The 18,431-nt window shown below is 36.8% G+C and overlaps 1 protein-coding gene across 4 annotated transcripts in view; it reads right to left on the bottom strand.

Annotated features, from left to right (window-relative positions):
• CHD7 (chromodomain helicase DNA binding protein 7) overlaps nt 1–18,431 on the bottom strand; it is a 251,575-nt gene that overhangs the window by 36,336 nt on the left and 196,808 nt on the right. For all 4 annotated transcript variants that reach the window (XM_069099999.1, XM_069100000.1, XM_069100001.1 and 1 more), the window contains 3 exons: nt 13,685–13,861; nt 8,629–8,772; nt 4,788–5,043 (listed from right to left, as the gene is read on the bottom strand). In XM_069099999.1, the coding sequence (XP_068956100.1) occupies nt 4,788–5,043; nt 8,629–8,772; nt 13,685–13,861 (577 nt within the window). The remainder of the gene's footprint in view (nt 1–4,787; nt 5,044–8,628; nt 8,773–13,684; nt 13,862–18,431) is intronic.

Below are 18,431 nucleotides of genomic sequence, written 5' to 3'. Positions count from 1 at the left end.
CTCAAGGACAGGCTGGACCAAAAGACCCTCTGAGAGACAATGATTCTATGAGAATATATTTGCAGTCTTAATATAATAGTGATATTAGGGCTATATTATGGGGTTGCTATAAAGATGAACTCCTTGTGGATGGGAGGAGGACAGGGAACTCTAATGTCTGAATTCCTTGAAAGGGGTGGCTAAGTCCCATTAAACCACTTTGGCAGAAGAACTCCATTTTTGCCTCTTGACTAGCAAGTTCTCAGGCATGGATTTATCCATTTATCCATTCAGTAAGCATTTACTTCACCCCTAATATGAGCCAGGAACTTTGATAGCCACAAGAGATCTAAGATGAAAGAAAATCCCTGTCCTCAAGTAGTATACATTCTATTTGGAGAAAGAGCATGTAAATAAATAAGAAAGTACCATATATACACACATACATACATATACACAGCACACACATACATACATACATATATACACATATATATGTGTGTATATATATTAACTGTGAGTGAGGGTGAGATATGGAAAAGCCTCATGTAGGAGATGACATGTGAGCTGAGCTTGGAAGGAAGCTAGGGATTCCAAAAGGCAGAGATGAAAAGGATTGCATTCCAGTAATAAAGGACAGCCCTTACAAAAGTAGGGAGATGAAGGAAATGTCACATATGGGGAACAGCAAATAAGGTATTTTGGCTGAAATATATGGTATATGAGGGAGAATGAAACCTAAAAAGATGAACTGGAGCCAGATTGTGAAAGGTTTTAAATACCAAACAGAGATGGTTATATTTAACTTCAAAGCAACAGAGAACCACTAGAGCTTTTTGAGTAGAGTAATGACGTGGTCAGATGTGTTATTTCTGCAGTTGGATGAATACTAATACCGAAAGCAGTAAAATTAGTTAAGATGCTACTGCAATAGTCCAAGCAAGAGGGCTGAATCCAGTTCTTAGCAGAATGTCTGGCACACAAAAGTGCTTAATAAATATTTGTTGACTTAGCTGAACTTGGATAGTGAACATGTAAGTGTAGAGAGGGGACTGGATCCAAGGGACCATAGATAGAATTGACAAGATTTAATAACTGGCTGAATATGCCTGGGATAAGAAGGCATTAAGTGTTTAGGAGAATTCCACAGATCTGGATGACCAAAAAGGTGATAATGTCCTTGACAGAAATAGAGAGGTTAGGGAGAGGATCAGCATTTTGATGGAATTATAAAATGAGTTCAATTTGAACATACTGAGTTTGTGATGTCTACAGGACATTCAGTTCAAAGTATCTCACTGGTACTGTGGGATTGGAGTTCGGGAAAGAGAGACTAGCAATGGATATACACATCTGGGAATTATCTGTGTAATAAGCCATGAAAGTTGATGAGTACACCAAGAGGGAAGAGTTCCCAGGTCAGAGCTTTGAGGGGATACCCACAATAAAGTATGGCTTCTACATGAGGGCTTTCCTGTTCACCCCAGATGCTACTATACTCTCTCTCTTTGACTCTCTCATATCTCCCATTGCTAGATTACAAACTTCTCAAGGGCAGGGACTGTTTCACATTTGTCTTGGTATCTTTAGAACCTAATCTTCATCTTAAGTGTCTGGCACATATAAAAACAGGAAATTACCACAAAAGCCCAGAGAGTATTCAGAAAGAAAGAGTGGTCAATCATGTTAAATCTTGCAGAAATATCAAGAAAAAAAGATGATTATTAGATTCAGCTATTAAGAGATACTGGTATCTGTAGAGAGAGCAGCTTCAGTTGAATGATAGTAAAAGTTAGACTGTAAAGTAGCAGCAATGGATGTAAACAACTTTTTCTAGGAATTTAAATGTGAAATATAAAGGTCAATTTCAGGGGGAGAACAGTGTCAAATGAAGGAGTTTTTTTTTTCTTTTAAGGAAAAGGGAGAGCTGGATTTATTTAAAATCAGTAGATACAGAGACTGAATGCTAAAGAAAGAGGATGACTGCAGCAACAACTTGCCAAGAGACAGAAGGGTATGGGATCAAGAGTACAAGTAGAGAATAAGGGCTATATCCTCAGGGATTGGAATAAAGGAGCAAAAACTAAGGGATCAGGGCGGCCAGGTGGTGCAGTGAGTAAGAGCGCTGGCCCTGGAGCCAGGAGACCTGGGATTGGTTCTGGCCTCAGATACTCAGCACCCACACAAAATAACTGGCCGTGTAACCTTGAGCAAATTACTCAACCCCAATTGCTTTAAAAAAACAAACTGAGGGATCATATCTAAGGGCTTTGAGATAAAGGACAGGAAAAAAGAGGGATAGTATGTGCTGTACACAAAAATTATGCCAAAATATGCTGACAATTTCCCCTAACTGGGTTTGCTCATTCATCCTCCTGTTTTCCCATCCAACTATATGAGTTCAACAGCTCATTTTACCTTTTACTTATGACTACTGCAGTTAGATCTGGATCTAGACCTGAATCCAGACTAATCCAGTTCCCAACTAGTTAGCCTACATTCATATTCTTGTTTTAATCTACCTCTGCACCCTACCATCCAAGATGAATCTTCCTAAAAGATAACTCATTCACAAGTTTAATAAAAACAGCCTTTAAAAAATGTTTACAAAGCAGTTTCCTCACAAAGATCTGGAATTTTGAATAGTGCAAGTTCTATCATCCCCATTTTATAGCTGAGGAAAATGAAGTTTTGAATGTTCAAGAGACTGAAGCTCACATACTGTGAAAGGCATAACTTGAGTCCAAGTTTGATTCTCAAACCTTGCTGCCCTTGTTTAAAAATTTTCAATAATGTTCCACTGCCAAATGTATAAGGTCCAAATTCTTGAGCCTGCCATTTGAGGTACTCCTTTTTTAAGCCCTAACCGATTTTTTCTTTTTTTTTTTTTTTATAAGGAATCGGGGTTAAGTAACTTGCTCAAAGTTACACGGCCAGTTATTTCTGGGTGTGGTGTTGAGTATCTGAGCCCAGATTTGATCCCCAGGTCATCCCGACACTGGAGCTGGGACTCTTACTCACTGAGCCACCTGGCCACCCCTAAGCAATTGGGGTTAAGTAACTTGCTCAAGCTTACATGGCCAGGTGTTTCTGGGTGGGTGCTAAGTGTCTGAGCCCAGGATTCGATCCCCAGGTCATCATGACGCTGGAGCCGGTGCTCTTACTCACTGTGCTACCTGACCGCCCCCCTAACAAATTTTTTCTAACCTACCTCCCTTTGGACAATTGGGGTTAAGGTACTTGCTCAAGGTCATATGGCTAGTGTGTGTGTGTGTGTGTGTTTTAAGTGTCTGAGGCCAGATCCAAAACCAGGTCCTCTTGACTCCAGGGCCAGTGTTCTATTCACTGCGCCACCTAGCCACCCCTCCCACTGTGTTTCTATATATCCAGCAAAGTTGTTGGATTTGCCAGCTCTCAAAGAAGTCCCATGCTTTCTCCACTCCACTGTCTGAATCTAGATAGTCTCCCCCATCCCTTCCAGACTTCCTGGGCTCAGTAAATGTATCAGAATCACTCTTATCCTTCAAGAACCAGTTCCAATGCTACCTCCTCAGTTCATTTATGTCTCTCTTATAGTAAATACTTCATTTGTGGCACTTAACACATTATCTTTTAATAAAGTTATTTGAATACACTGTTGATGGAAATAGGATGGTACAGGGGAAAGGTGGTAGATTGGAAGTTAGATGACCTGAGATTAAGTCCTGGTTCTTCCTTTTATCTCTTTTACCTTTTGCCTCTGTGATACTGGGGAATTCCTTTAACCTCTCTAGGCCTCAATTTCTCCAGCTTTAACATAAAAGGGTAGAGTTACCTAAGTTCTAAAGTCTTTTCAAGCTCTAAATCCATGGTCCTATGATTCCCTTGATTGTAAGGGACTATATTCTCTTTGGCTTTTATCTCTCAGTACACTGCACAAATCAAGGCAATTATTTGGTGCAGTGGATAGAGAGCTGGGCCTGTTCAAGAACACTCTTCTTTGCAAGTTCAAATCTAGATGCAGAGACTAGCTATGTGACCCTGGGCAAGTCATTTAATCCTGTTTGCCTCAGTTTCCTTATCTGTAAAATGAGTTGGAGAAGGAAATGCCAAGCCATTCCATTATCTTTACCAAAAAAAAAAAATCCCAAATGGAGTCACAAAAAGTCTACACAAATGAAAAATTATTGAACACATTGTACATAGGAGATAGTCAATGTACATAGGAGATAGTCAAAATGGTACATAAATTTTTTTTTTTACCTAACACAATCATCCATATACCAAAACAATTTGGGTGAGAAAAATTATCAAGTCATTAATGATTGACATAAAATAGTTTTGTATCAAAGTTACCAGTTATCCTCTACATTCAAGGGGAGAGATATTCTAGAGGTCCTTCACTTGTCAGGGACCCCTCACCAACAGAAAAGTCTCAAGTATGCATTCCAAACACAAAATGCTTGGGGACAGAGAGCTGCCCACTCTATCCAATGCTTTCTTCTTTCCAACGTTTTTCCAATTCTTCTGACTTAATCAGGACAAATACCTCAATTAGCTGATGATCTCCCTTTATAAGCTTCCTGTTATACTCAGTCTATAAGAGCTGCTAATCTCCTTTTAAACTAACATTCTATGCCACAATCTCAGCTGTGTCTGCAGCAATCATGAGCAGATAGCCATGGGCAGGGGAAGGCTGGGGCTGGCAGTGCTGGACACCCATTCAAAGGTAGTTTTAAATCAGTAAGTTCTACATAATGCAATGAATATTCAACAGGTATAATGTACTTTGGCCAGAAATCAAATAAGCTCAAAATAGGTAGGCTTACCATTTATAAGGTATGGATGATTGCAGCATTTTCTCAGTTCCATCATAGTGTTTAAAAGGTTAGGGACATTAGCCTGACCACCCCCTTTGGAGAGAAATGTGAAATTTTTCTCCAGGATGGCACGGTAATATTTCTTTTGAATGTTGGTTAATTCAACTTCAATAATAGTTTCTTCTTTGGGGGCCAAATTCTTCTCTACATCCTCCTTGAGGCGTCTTAACATCATTGGCTTCAGAATAGCTTGAAGCTTTTGCACCTAAAAAACCCCAAACAAAACATACTTTTGGTAAATAAGTGCATAATGATTTAACCCATATACGAAAACTACCAATTTCAAGATGAAACACTGAGAGCACATATGTCTACCAATAACTTGAAATCAATTTTTTCTTTCCCAACCCTTTCAAATTGTTCTGTTGCGGGAACAGTCCGTGCATAACTGAAACCCATGAAAATTGAATGGTTCAATTCACACACACACACACACACACACACACACACACACACAATTCCATAACTTGAGAATATACCATTTATTTTGTATATATCATGTACGCACAGTTCTTTGCATATTGTCTCCCCATTAGAATGTAAGTTCTTTGAAGGGAAGGATCATATATTAACCTTTTTTTTTGTATCCCCAGTGCTTAGCATAGTGCCTAGTACAGTTAGTGCTTAAAAAATGCCTGTAGAGGAAAAAGTGTTGTATCTCCAGGGCTTAGTGCAGTGCTCGGCATGGAGAGAGTGTAAAGTAAGTGCTTTTTTGTTCAATTGACCTGGAATAAGGAGACATGAGATCAAGTGTCAGCTCTGACACTGGTTTTGTCAGTTATTTAAACTAGTTGTAAAGTAGGAATTATGATGATGATGGTGATAACTAGCATTTATATACACTTAATATTTGCAGAGTGTTTTAAATATTATCCTATTTGATTCTCACAATAACACTTGAGTTAGATTATATTATCCCCATTTTACAGAAGAAGAAACTGAGACTGAATGAGATTAAGCGATTTATCCACAATAATGCATTTAGTAAGTATCTGAGGTAGTATTTGAACTTGGGTCTTCATGATGCTAACTTGTGATGAAAGTAGTTTGTGAATACTAAATAACTATATAAAATATAAGTTAAGAATTATTATAATTTTTAGCATGCAAAGAGACTGAAGCATGAGGCAATTAAGTCATTTACTCAGGGTCACAAAACTTGTAAATTCTAGAACCAGGATATGAACTGTGGATTTCAAAACTAGGTGTCTTTCCAATAATAATGATGTTATGCTTGTTACTGTGCCCCATGGAAAGTAACTCTAAATATGAAGATTCTGAATTTATTGTCTTACAATTGTCTAAAGAGTAAAAAGGCCTGTAGACTCTATATAGCTGCTGTTCAGCCCTGAATTTCATTTTCCGTCAGCAGATCTCCTCAGCCTTGGAATCTATGGAAAACTTTGCCCCCACACCAGGTACTCTTTGGTAGGTACCTCCTCCCTTTCTCAGCTTCTTTTTGTGTGTGTCTTCTTCCATCACATTGTGATTTCCTTAAGGGCAGAGATTGTTTCTTTTTCTTATTTATATCCCCACAGCTTAGCACACTGCCTGGTAGACAGCAGGTACTTAATAAATGTTTGTTGAATTGAACTGAAACTGAATCCTAAATAGTATTAAAATTTTAAGAAAAAATAACCCAACATCAATCAAAGCGTTTTGTTTGCCTTTAACCATAGTGGTATTAGGAACTAAGGTTGAAGATCACAATATAGGAGCATTGGGCATCTACATAGAAAAGAATGACACATGTTATAGCTCTCTCCTGCTTCTGAGTAACTGCTAAAGTAAAAGGCACCTAGGAGGGGGATCATGTGACCTCCAAACTCCTACTTTCTTCCTTCCATTTGACTGATAATGAAAAAATATTCTGTATGCTGAGCCACATAAATTCAACTATTACCCAAAAACTTTGGTACCCAAAGACAAAAAGTTGGGAATGGCACTAGGAAAAAAACTTAAGGTCAACATGATATTTCAGCTTAAACAGAACTTGAGCTTGTAGTAAAGCTTATATAGTAACTTTGCAAATGCTGGATAGTCTAATACATTTTAAAGAATTTTAAAGAATGCAAGTATAGTAATACTAGACTTGTCAAGCAGTCAGACTTAAAAATCCCTAACTTCCAGGGGCAGCTACAAACCTTGAAATAAGCATAAAAGTTTCACAAAGTCCATGTATTTTATTCAGCCCCCTTTCCTATACATGATAATTTATTATATTGTTTCCTTTGCAAAATCTTTAGTTCTGCCTTAGATCATATAATGAATAGGCAGCTAAATAGTATAAATTGAAAACCAGGAGAGAGAAAAGGAGATGGGGAGAAAGGAGACCAAAAAATGGAGAAGATGAGGCAGAGAGGGTTAAAAGAGTTGGCAAAAACCTAGTCCAGGTATAGACATCTCCAGGTATAGACATTTCATAAGCCATGCATACACAATAAATAGCAAGGTCTAGTCTCAGACCATTTAGCATAGCAGCAAATAGTTCTCAAAAACCTCAATAACCCTTGAGAGCATCATTGAAGAGGAGAGAAAGCAGATCTACCAATTAATGCAAACTCAGGGAGTTCAGGAGATAGGAAGCCCTTTTTTTTCTTTTTTCAAGGTATTATAGAGGTGTTTAATCAAAAAAAATGAAAAATCTGCTTAGAGCTCTTAGAGAGGTCAAAGCTACCCTATTAATGTATACTCAAATACAGAAAAAGATACCTATAGTTAGAAGTATTTTTTAACAACAAGTGGTAGAAATAACAGTTCAGGGCCTTAAGAGCTATCTGGTGAACTGAGGTAAAGGCAGCTGTGTATTTCCTCAAGGTCAGTCAGATGTGAACTATCAGCAAGTCCTTTATCTTGCAGAAAATTGTTAGTCTGCTACTTCTTCACCCTGGGACTAGATGAGCTAGAGATGTCATCTATAGACCCTATTCATGATTGGGTATAGAGGCAGGTTTTCAAGGAGACAACTTTCCACCTCAGGATATCACTGTCTAACAGCAAAGTGCACTAAATAATATTTATGATGATGACCTTTATCAATCAATATAAGAAAGAAATACCTGGGAGTGAGAAAGAAAAAAATTCCATTTTAAATGATAAAAATTATTTTATGGCATTTCAAAAACTTCAATTATCTAAGAAATTTACTGAATAACAAGGAGCCTTTTCATCCCATATTACTATTCCAGGCATAGACTTTTTAATTATTTTTTAAATTGTTGATATCTTTTATTTTTACATCATCATTTATGAATATAAACCTACTCAATAAGCTATCCACAGGAAAAAAAGATTAAAAAGGAAAAGCAGGGGAAAAAAGAAGTTCAGGTAAGCTAACCAAACATAAACTGAGTGTATCAAACTCAGAGTGCCCTATTTCTGCCCCAACCCCTGCAAAAGGAAGTGAGGTCTGATATAGACTTTTATCCATCCATTTATTTGTGATTTTTTTCTTCAATTTTTTATGTTTAGTCTCAAATTCTCTTCCTCTATGTACCCCTTCCCACATCCATTGAGAAGGTAAGCAATCAATGACCCATTACACAAGTTAAGTCAGAAAAGAGCCTTTCTTTCTTTCATTCTTTTTTAAAAAAATCATTATCTATTTGTCATACTTATTTCAAAAAAAATTTTGAGTTCCAAATTCTCTCCTTCCTTCCCATCCTTTCCCCCATCCATTGAGAAGGCAAGCAATATTACATTAATTATACATATAAAATCATGCAAAACATATTTCCATATTAGCATGGCATAGCTTTTCAACAAATAATAGCACATATATGATAAATACCTGCTCTTCTGTTTTCAGATCGCCAAATTCTTGCATGAAAGTGGTTTCTGATGGAAAGCGGGTTGGTTCTAAGAAATGAAGCAAGCTAAAGAGCTCTTCCACTGTGTTCTGTAATGGAGTACCAGTCAACAGCACCTTGTGTTCCTATTAGAAAGCAAAAGAGGGAGCTGACCAAAGTGATTGTAATATTAATTCTTAAGATTGGAACCTCTTTAGAGTTAAATTTCTCCACCTTAACTCTCTACAGTCAGTCAGTCAACATCTGAGGACCTACCATTAGTGGAGAAAAGCACTGTGGGAGGCAAAAAAGCGAAGAGAAGACACAGGAAAACATAATTCAATAAGAATACAGACTGGAAACAAGTACACATGAAACTTTTCCAGTTTCATAGATTACAATATACATGACTGAGGAGAATTATTGGGTCAATCTCTTAGTTCCATGGTACTTTAGGCCTAATAAGGCTCAATGATCTCTCCCAAACTCAAATTTCTCACTAACATCCCTAGCTTCAGACAGTGTTTGTTTCTCTGGTTAACACACAGAGTTGTCATTTTTCCATCCCCTTCCTGTGGGACTTATAGAGACAAAATGCCATAGCATGTGAAGGATTGTGCTTGAAAATTTACTAGGCAGCAAAGAGATCAACCTTGTCCTAAATTCTCTAGTCTCTATTTATTATACAAGTACTAGCTTATAACTTTATGTTTGAGGGAAAGTCATACTTTTATTAAAACTGAGTCTTCCTTCTTTTTTTCTTTTTAACTCTTTGACTATTATTCCTTTCCTTCAATAATTTTCTAGCTTATCTAGCATGAGGATCCCTTTTTAACATCAAAAAAATTTGTACTTGTACTATTAGTAACCATCTAGGGATTGAGAAGATACATGAAGGAAAAAAATGGGAATAAAAAAATACATAAGGATAAAAAGATAGCACAAATTCTATAAAATGTAAGGGAATTTGTAATTCATCAATCATCTCTACATATATTTGAAAAGAGCAGTACATGTTTGTAAAACATACTGATTTGGTCTCTTGTGCATACTTTTTTCATAAGTTAAGTAAAAAGTCATATTTTATTGGAGCTCAATAAAAATCAAGACAATGCTTGATGTTAATATAGATCATCAAGTTTGAAGTGTCTATGGCTTACAGCTGGGATGACTTTCACCTATGGCTCAGTATCCTTTCTTTTGACTTTCTTTTTTGTAGGGATTTTTTAACCTTACTTTAGGGAAATCCTATACCATTCTATTATCATCCATTCTCTGAACCATCCAGAACAAAAAAGGTGTGTTGCAATTACTAGAACTGTAATAACACTGGTATGATCATACTTAGGAGCCTCATTAGTCTTAACTTTATTTCACCTTTTCATGCAGTCTTGCTCTTCAACAATGCTAATTTTAAAAATTGGTGCGGAACATTCAGTGTTCATTTTGAAGCCTGAAAGCCAACAATGTTTGGATACAAAGTAACTTTAGGTGTTCAATAAATACAGACTGAACTGGAGTGCATACCAAGGGACATGTTAGCTTACTTAGAATCTATTTTATTCTTTATCTCTTAATGAATCCATCTGATAATGTGGTACCAGGCTTACAGATTGATTATATGCTTATGATTGTTTTGCCCACAGTGTGTAGGGCTCCCATGACTTAAATATGCTATTTTCTTGTCTTCAGACTTAATGAATCAATTGCTTATGTATTACATCTGAAAACATTCAAATTCTTTTTTGCAGGACTTCGGATACAGACTTGTGTGTGGCAAAATCACTGCTACACTCAGCTGCTGAATAATTTTTCAAAGAATTGCCAAATTGCCAAAAGAACTGAGTGGCCATCTAGTCCAATTTCTGTCTTCAAAAGAATTCCTATGACAACACAGTCGACAAGTATTCATCTAGCTTTTCCTCAAAGACCATCTATAAGATCCTCAGGTTCTTTTGAGTAAGATCATAGACTGCTGAGATAGAAAAACTTTAGGGTTGCTTCTAAGTTCATTACTGCAACTTTTTTAGTGGCATGATATAAAATGTTGAGGTGTCAATTCATAATTTCAGAAAAGAATCTAATATCTTTTTTTTTTTTGGTTACAAAATGAACATGAGGAGAAGAGCTTCTTTTCATCCCTTCCTTTCCTCTCTCCCCACCAGGCTTCTTGAGCACTATTTGAACCTAAGAGCTACATATAAGAAGGTGAAAAAATATGGGCATTAAATTGATGATGGGAAAGATCAAATAACTTATTATTAACATAGGATCATATAAATGTCATGGAATAGATATAGGCTGTATATATAGCTTATCACTTCTAAGCTCAACTATGCCAGCAGATATGGCAGCAGACCCATGAACTTTATAATTCTTTATAGGTCTGACTCAAATGATGTCCATATAATTGCATTTCAGCAGTCTTTTATTTGTGTAGGGCCTCCTAACAATGAAAGGTGAGAAAATAGGATCACTGAACTACTACCATCTCTGCCACATTCCTTTCTTATCAATGACAAATTAGGAAAAATCATTGCTTTTCAAAGTCTAAGTTAATTTTTTTCTTCTTTTTAAAAAATAGCACACTAGCAGACAATATTCCTTGGGTGGTAGCATGTTGTTTATGTCTATGACAGTGGGGGGTTTGGATGGGAGGGGAGAGAAGGTGAAGGATTATCAGTGGTCTTTGTTTTGTTTGAGCAATTGCTTTATTTTGGTATCATTCTAATCAAACCAGTCTTGGTGACAACAGTTCACTATCCCTACTATAAATGCAAATAGCAATCCGGAAGATGTCATCTCAAAACCACCACATACTATTTACACTGTGACCTACTGCTGGAAGAATGGTCAGAGAGGATAGATTTAATGTTGTTTTAAGCTGCTTTTAAGTGAGGGTTTTGTGCCACTTGGCAATGATCATTTCAGAAATGGACATGTGTTCTTCTGCAGTCATCGAAATTTTCATAGTCTAATTTCACACAATGAGATTACTTAAGATGTCATTTCCTCCCTAATCTCAAATACATCTTTCTTAAAGGAAAGACATGACTACTGTTTATCACCACAGGATAATATTCAGCACATTAATTAATATTAAAATCATTTCAGCTACAGTTTCTAATCCAATGACTTCTCTGAATTTGAGTCTCACTGCATGCAAAACTTCTTCATAGGCAATAGATCAATTCCTAAAAATCAGTAAACATAACTGCATATGATTAAATACAGGGATAAAGGAAAATTTAGCAGCAAAATTAAACATGTTGAACATGAATAAACTACTTTTAGAATTAGATGATTTAGTAACCACAGATAAATGGGTATATATTTAGGAAGCACCAGTCTCACAACAGACTTTACATTGTTATAGAATAGACATCGTTATAAAAACCAAGGCCTTTCTAAAGAATATAGGTTTCTGTTCTGGAATATCAGTCTGTATAGTTTCACCATAATAGAAAAGATGATAGGACTCTATAGATAGTTGGAAGGGACCTAAGAGGGCCTCTGTTTTAATCCCCTCATTTTAAGAAGAGTAAAATGAGTCCCACAGAGGTTAAATCACTTACTCAAAGTCACATAAGTAGTAAGTGGTAGAATATAGATTTCAACCCAGGGCTTCTAAAGCTAAATTCATTCTAAATCTGTTTTCTCCTATACCCAATTCATATTTGGCCAGAAATGTTCTTCCTTTAGTAGGCCCAACTACTTTCCTTTTTCAAAGCAACAAAAATGTTGGGGCAGGGGGGCTCCCCTCACAACACTGGATTAGCCACCAAACAATCTAATTAAAAAAACAACAACAGCAACATCCTGTATAGATATATTTTTTTTAATGTTCCTTCAAGATAGAATGAACAGTGTCATATGGAATAGGGCTGCCCAATCTGGCAGGTTATCTTTGAACTGACTAAAAGTACATACCTGAGTTATAATTATTAGTAACACTACATACTAAGAAATGTCTAGTAGGTATATACTCAATTCTCTTTTAAGCATAATTGGATTTTCTGTAAAAAGTAATGAGGCTAGGCAACAGCCTTGTTTGTGTCCACCAGTGTCTGTGCATACATTTATGGAAGGGGAGGAAAGAGATGGGGCCGGGAAGGAGCAGATGTTATAACATAGAAAAACTGGTTAGTTAAAACTGAACAACAGTTTGAGAGATTGCTATCACTGCACAGAAATGAAGGAACTCAAGTTAAAGCTATTAACTTTGAAGAGGAAAAGATCATCTGAGTTTAAAAGGGTGTTAGAATAAAGTAAAGAAAGGGAAAAGAAACAGAAAAAAGAAGGGTAAAATTTACATACACATTTCCCCCTTTTCTCCTCCATGCACCCCACTCCAATATATAGAAAGTATGATAGATTTTCTATTCCCTTCCATTTAAGTCTTAAGAGAGTCAGTTTTCAGGAGCGAATTTAGGAGATTTGTAGAATATCCTCCATTATCAATATTTATCTATAGTGAAGAATGTAAAACTAAGAAAATGTAGACAACTCCTTCCCAAGTCGTTTTAAATAATTTTTTTTTAAGTTAATTTAGGGAAATAAATATTAAACAGTTTCAGTGTGAAATACAATCACATAATTATATGTCTAGAGCTGGAAAAAACCTCATAAGCAAACGAGTCCAATCCCTTCCTTTTACAGGCTCAGAAACTGAAGCCTAAGTGTTTTGCCCAAAGTCTCATGGGCAATAGGTCCTTTGGCTACAGAGCCAGTACTCCTTCCATGTTGCCACACTGCCTGCTATATTCTGTGGCTTCTTGGGAAATTATAGCTGCCAATGTCAAATTGTACAACCAGGAAGAACAAGGATATTTTTTTTCATAGAAGATCAGACTCACTACAACAGTAAAGGGCTTAATCACAACCATCAATAGATTCTGTAAATAGAGTAACCACAAACCAAAGTCACAGCCTTAACCTGAATCTGATGATTTCTATTCATGATGTCAGTAGTTTTTAGTCACACATATTTGCAGACATCACAAACAAAAGTAATTTTTTTCATAAAAATAAAGATGGCGACATTATATGAACACTTACCAGGTCCATCATCTTGAGTCCCTCCAACAGTTTACAATTCCTATTCTTCAACCTATGGGCTTCATCAATGACTACACAGCGCCATGGAATGTTCCGCAGCTCAGGACAATCAGTCAAGATCATCTCAAATGTAGTGATGATGGCATGAAACTTGTATGACCCCTTTATAACTCGACCCTGTTAATAAGAGAGTACTGATTTAATATATTAGCTTGCAGTTTAATGAAACAGATTAAATATAGTGTTTTAAGAATAAATAGCCCCCATTTATGAATGGGTTATGTTCTGAAAATTCATTGTGACTTGTAACTCACTTCCTTGCAGGAACAATGCTATGCATGGTGATTAGGTTTCCCAAATCCAAACACCGAAGCTTATATGTATCATAATGTATTTGAAACAAAGAACTACATTGTGTATAACAATATTTCTAGAAGATAAATCCATTCAGAGTACATATTTCAGATGCTACTAGTACATCACCCCCCCAAAGCCCTCCACTGTACATCAAGACTACAGTCTCTTCTAGTTCCAAGTCATCAGAGGTGACTCCCATGGTGAAGGTCAAGGACAAAGGTTTCAAAGGACATGGCTAGGAATTGGGACTTTAGATGTTTAGGAGCAAGAAACTATAGGCTCTGGGTCTTTCTGCTAGAATAAACCCCAAAGATACCTCTTAGTCCCAAAAAATTCCCAATCAACTCTTTTCTGCACATCTTCTTCCCTTTTCACCATGAACCTGAGATCTTTTCCAATTCTAAGACTCTATAATGGAGGGGAGCCAAGATGGCAGAGTACAGGCAGCAACCAGCTTTTCCAATATTTCTTTCCAAAGAATGTTAAAATAACTCCTTCAATCAAATTTTGGAGTGGCAGAAGCAACAAAAGGTCAAGGTGAGACATTTTTCCAGACTAACACAATTTAGGAGGTCAACAGGACAAATCTGTGGCACTAGGGTTGGTACCAGTTCAGAATGTAAATCTCGGAGGCACTGCCACAGAGATGGCAGCAGCAGCAGCCTTGGGAGTTCTTAACCCTGAAACAGTAAGGGGGTTGGCTAATTGGTCAGAAAAAGATTATTGGAGACTATTTGCTGGCACTGGGAGAAGCTGGTACTGATTGGCAACTCTATTGCACATACATAGTTCTAGACTGCACTTCCAAGTGAGAGAGTGCTTGTGGTCAGTCACAAAGTAGCAGGGGAACCAGTCTCAGTTCCAAGGTAGAGAGGGACACTAGAACTTATGACTGCAGGACAGCAGAGGACCTGGTCCCAGTTCCAAAGTCAAGAGGAGTGCCCGTGTTTGTGGCTACAGGGGAGCAGGGGCCTTTCCTGGATAAAGACCAGAGTGAAGACCATAAGAAAACTGAACACACCTCTCCCTGGATCACAACTCCTTGGAAGCACTGAAAACTTGCAGACCCCCAGAACTAGCTCTGAAGAGAGCAGCATAAGAAAGCCTGCAGCTTGGGACAATGCCTCCCCACCCCCAGGTGAGCAGAGCCCTACTTTAACTTAGAATTCAAAGTCATGAAGTAGGCTGGAAAATGAGCATACAACAACAAAGAATTTTATCATAGAAAGATACTAGGGTGGCAGGAAGGCCAAGACAATTCCAGAAGACAACATTGTGAAAAAAAGTTACAATCAAATTTCAAAGAAAAATGCTAATTAGACCCAAGTCCAACAACAATTCCCAGAAGAGTTAAAGAAAGTGATAGAGTGCTAAAGGGAAAATTGGGAAAAGAAATTAGAATGATGCAAGAAAATGATGAAAAGAGAATTAAGAGCTTGGTAAAAGGGGCACATAAATCCTGAAGAAAATAACAACTTAAAAAACAGAATTGGCCAAATGGTAAAAGAGGCACAAAAATTCAGTAAAGAAATAAACTCCTTAAAAAGCACAACATGCCAAATGGAAAAGGAGGTAAAAAAATTCACTGAAGAAATGAACCCCTTAAATATTAGAATTGTGCAAGTAGAAACTAATGACTCCGTGAAAGATCAAGAAACAATAAAACAAAAGTCAAAAGAATGAAAAAAAAGAAAGAAGAAAATGTGAACTATTTCATCAGAAAAACAACTGACCTGGAAAATAGATTGAAAAGAGAATTTAAGAATTATTAGACTACCTGAAAGCCATGATCAAAAAAAGAGCCTAGACATTATATTTAAAGAAATTATAAAGGCAAACTGTCCCAACATTTTAGATCAGAGAGTAAAATAGAAATTGAAAGAATACACTAAACCCATGATCACCTCCTGAAAGAGATCCCCAAATAAAACCCCCCACAAATTAATAATACCCCACAAATAGCATAGTCAAATTTCAGAGCTCCCATGTTAAGAATCATTTATTTTAAGCAGTCAGAAAGAAACAATTTAAATACTGTGGAGTCACAGTCAGGATCACACAAGATTTAGCAGCTCCCATGTTAAAGGAATAGAGGGCTTGGAACATGATATTTCAGAAGGCAAAGGGGTTGGAATTACAATCAAGAATAACCTACCCAGCAAAGCTGAGTTTAACCCTTCAGTAGGAAAAAAAATGAAATAGAGGACTTTCAAGTATTCCTGAGGAAAAGACCAGAGCTAAGTAGAAAATCTGATATTCAAACATAAGACTCAGAGAAGCATGAAAAGAAAAACATAAAAGAGTAATCATAAGGGATGCAATAAAGTTAAACTGTTTGCATTCTGACATGGAAAGATGATACATGATTCCTAAGAACTCTGTTATTATTAGGGCAGTTGGAAGAAGTCTATATATATACAGAGGGCATGAATGTGAGTTGATTATGTTGGGATGATCTAAAAAAAATGAAGGGATGAGAAAGAAGGATGAACTGGGAGAAGAGGGAAGGGAGAGGTAGTTTGGAAAAGCTTTTCTGACATAAAATAAGGTGTGCAAAGTAGATTTTTTAGAGTGGAGGGGGAAAGGGAAGGGGAGCAGGCAATGCTTAAACCTTATTCTCATCAGAACTGGTTCAAAGAGGGAATACACACACACACTTGTGTACACACACACATGCACACATACAATAGGGAAGTAGGTGGGGAAGGTGATATGGGGGAAAGGATGATAAAAGCAAGAGTAGATTAGAAGAGGCAGTGGACAAAAATAAAACAGACTTTTAGGGAGGAACAAAATGAAAAGAAAGAGAAGGATAAACAAAACAAAATAAGATGAAGGAAAGTACACAGTTAATAATCATAATTATGAATGGGAGGAGCTCAGACATAAAATGGAAATAAGATAGCAGAATGGATCAGAAATGAGAATGCAACAAGTGTTGTTTACAAGAGACACTTCAAATAGAAAACACACATAGAATTAAAATAAAGGTCTGGAGTGGAATTTTTTAGGCTTCAGCTGAAGTAAGAAAGGCAGGGGTAGCAATAATGATCTCAGACAAAGCAAAACCAAAAATAGACATTTAAAAGATGTGAGCAGGGAAACTACATTTTGCTAAAAGATACCATAGGAAATGAAGTAATATTAAAAATTTTCACTGCAAGTTTCTCTGATAAAGATCTCATTTCCCAAACATATAGGGAACTGAGTCAAATGTATAAAAGTCATTCCCCAGTTGATAAATGGTCAAAGGATATGGATGGGCAATTTTCAAAGGAAGAAATCAAAGCTATCTACAGTCGTGAAAAAAAAAATGATCTAAATCAGTATCGAGTAGAGAAATGAAAATCAAAACAACTTTGAAGTACCACTTCATATCTATCAGAAATGGCAAATGCTGGAGGAGATAAGGGAAAATAGGTGTACTAATAAATTGCTGGTGGAATTGTAAACTGGTTAAGTAATTTTGAAGAACAATTTGGAACTATGACGAAAGGGCTATGAAACTACATAAAGCCTCTGACCCAGCAATACCACTACTAGATCTATACTTCTAAAGGAAAAAAGAACTATGTGTACAAAAATATTCATAGCAGCTTTTTGTAATGATGGCAAAAAATCAGAAATTGAAGGGATGCTCATTAAGTGGGGAATGGCTGAACAAGACATGGTATATGATTATGATGGAGAACTATTGTGCTATAAGAAATAATGAGTGGGGTGGTTTCAGAAAAAAAAAACACAGCAAACAAGCAAACAAAAAAACCATAGCAAGACTTATATGAACTGATGCCAAAGGGGGTAAGAAGAACGATGACATCATTGCACACAGTAACAGCAATGTTACAGTGATGATCAATTGTGAAAGACTTGGTTACTCTAATCAATACGGTGGTCCAAGAAAAATGCTATACAACTACAAGGAGAGAACTGATGAACTCTGATTGCAAACTAAAGCATAATACTCTCCCTTTCTTTTTTTGTGATATGGTTAATGTGGAAGTATGTTTTGCATGATTTCACATGTATGAATGATATTTTATTTGCCTTCTCAGTGGGTGAATGAGGAAGGTGAAGGAGAGAATTTGGAACTCAAAACTTAGAAGGAAGAGAGTGTTTAAAATAAGTATCAATTTTTTTTTTTTTTTTTGCTTTTTGGAGGGGGAAGGCAGGGCAATTGGGGTTAAGTGACTTGCCCAAGGTCACATGGATAGTAAGTGTTAAGTGTCAAAGGCTGGATTTGAACTCAGGTCCTCCTGACTCCAGGGCCAGTGCTCTGTTCACAGTGCCACCTAGCTGCTCCATACGTATCAATTTTTAAAAGACTATATCATTTTGCTGCTGAACAGTCTTTGTTACACATAGACCTTGTTGTCAGTTGGGACTCAAA

Source organism: Petaurus breviceps, unplaced genomic scaffold (assembly GCF_028583685.1).
Source record: "Petaurus breviceps papuanus isolate PSGF00001 unplaced genomic scaffold, PetGlider_PUasm1.0 38, whole genome shotgun sequence".
Taxonomy (NCBI): domain Eukaryota; kingdom Metazoa; phylum Chordata; class Mammalia; order Diprotodontia; family Petauridae; genus Petaurus; species Petaurus breviceps.
This window is presented reverse-complemented; position numbering and strand designations above follow the sequence as displayed.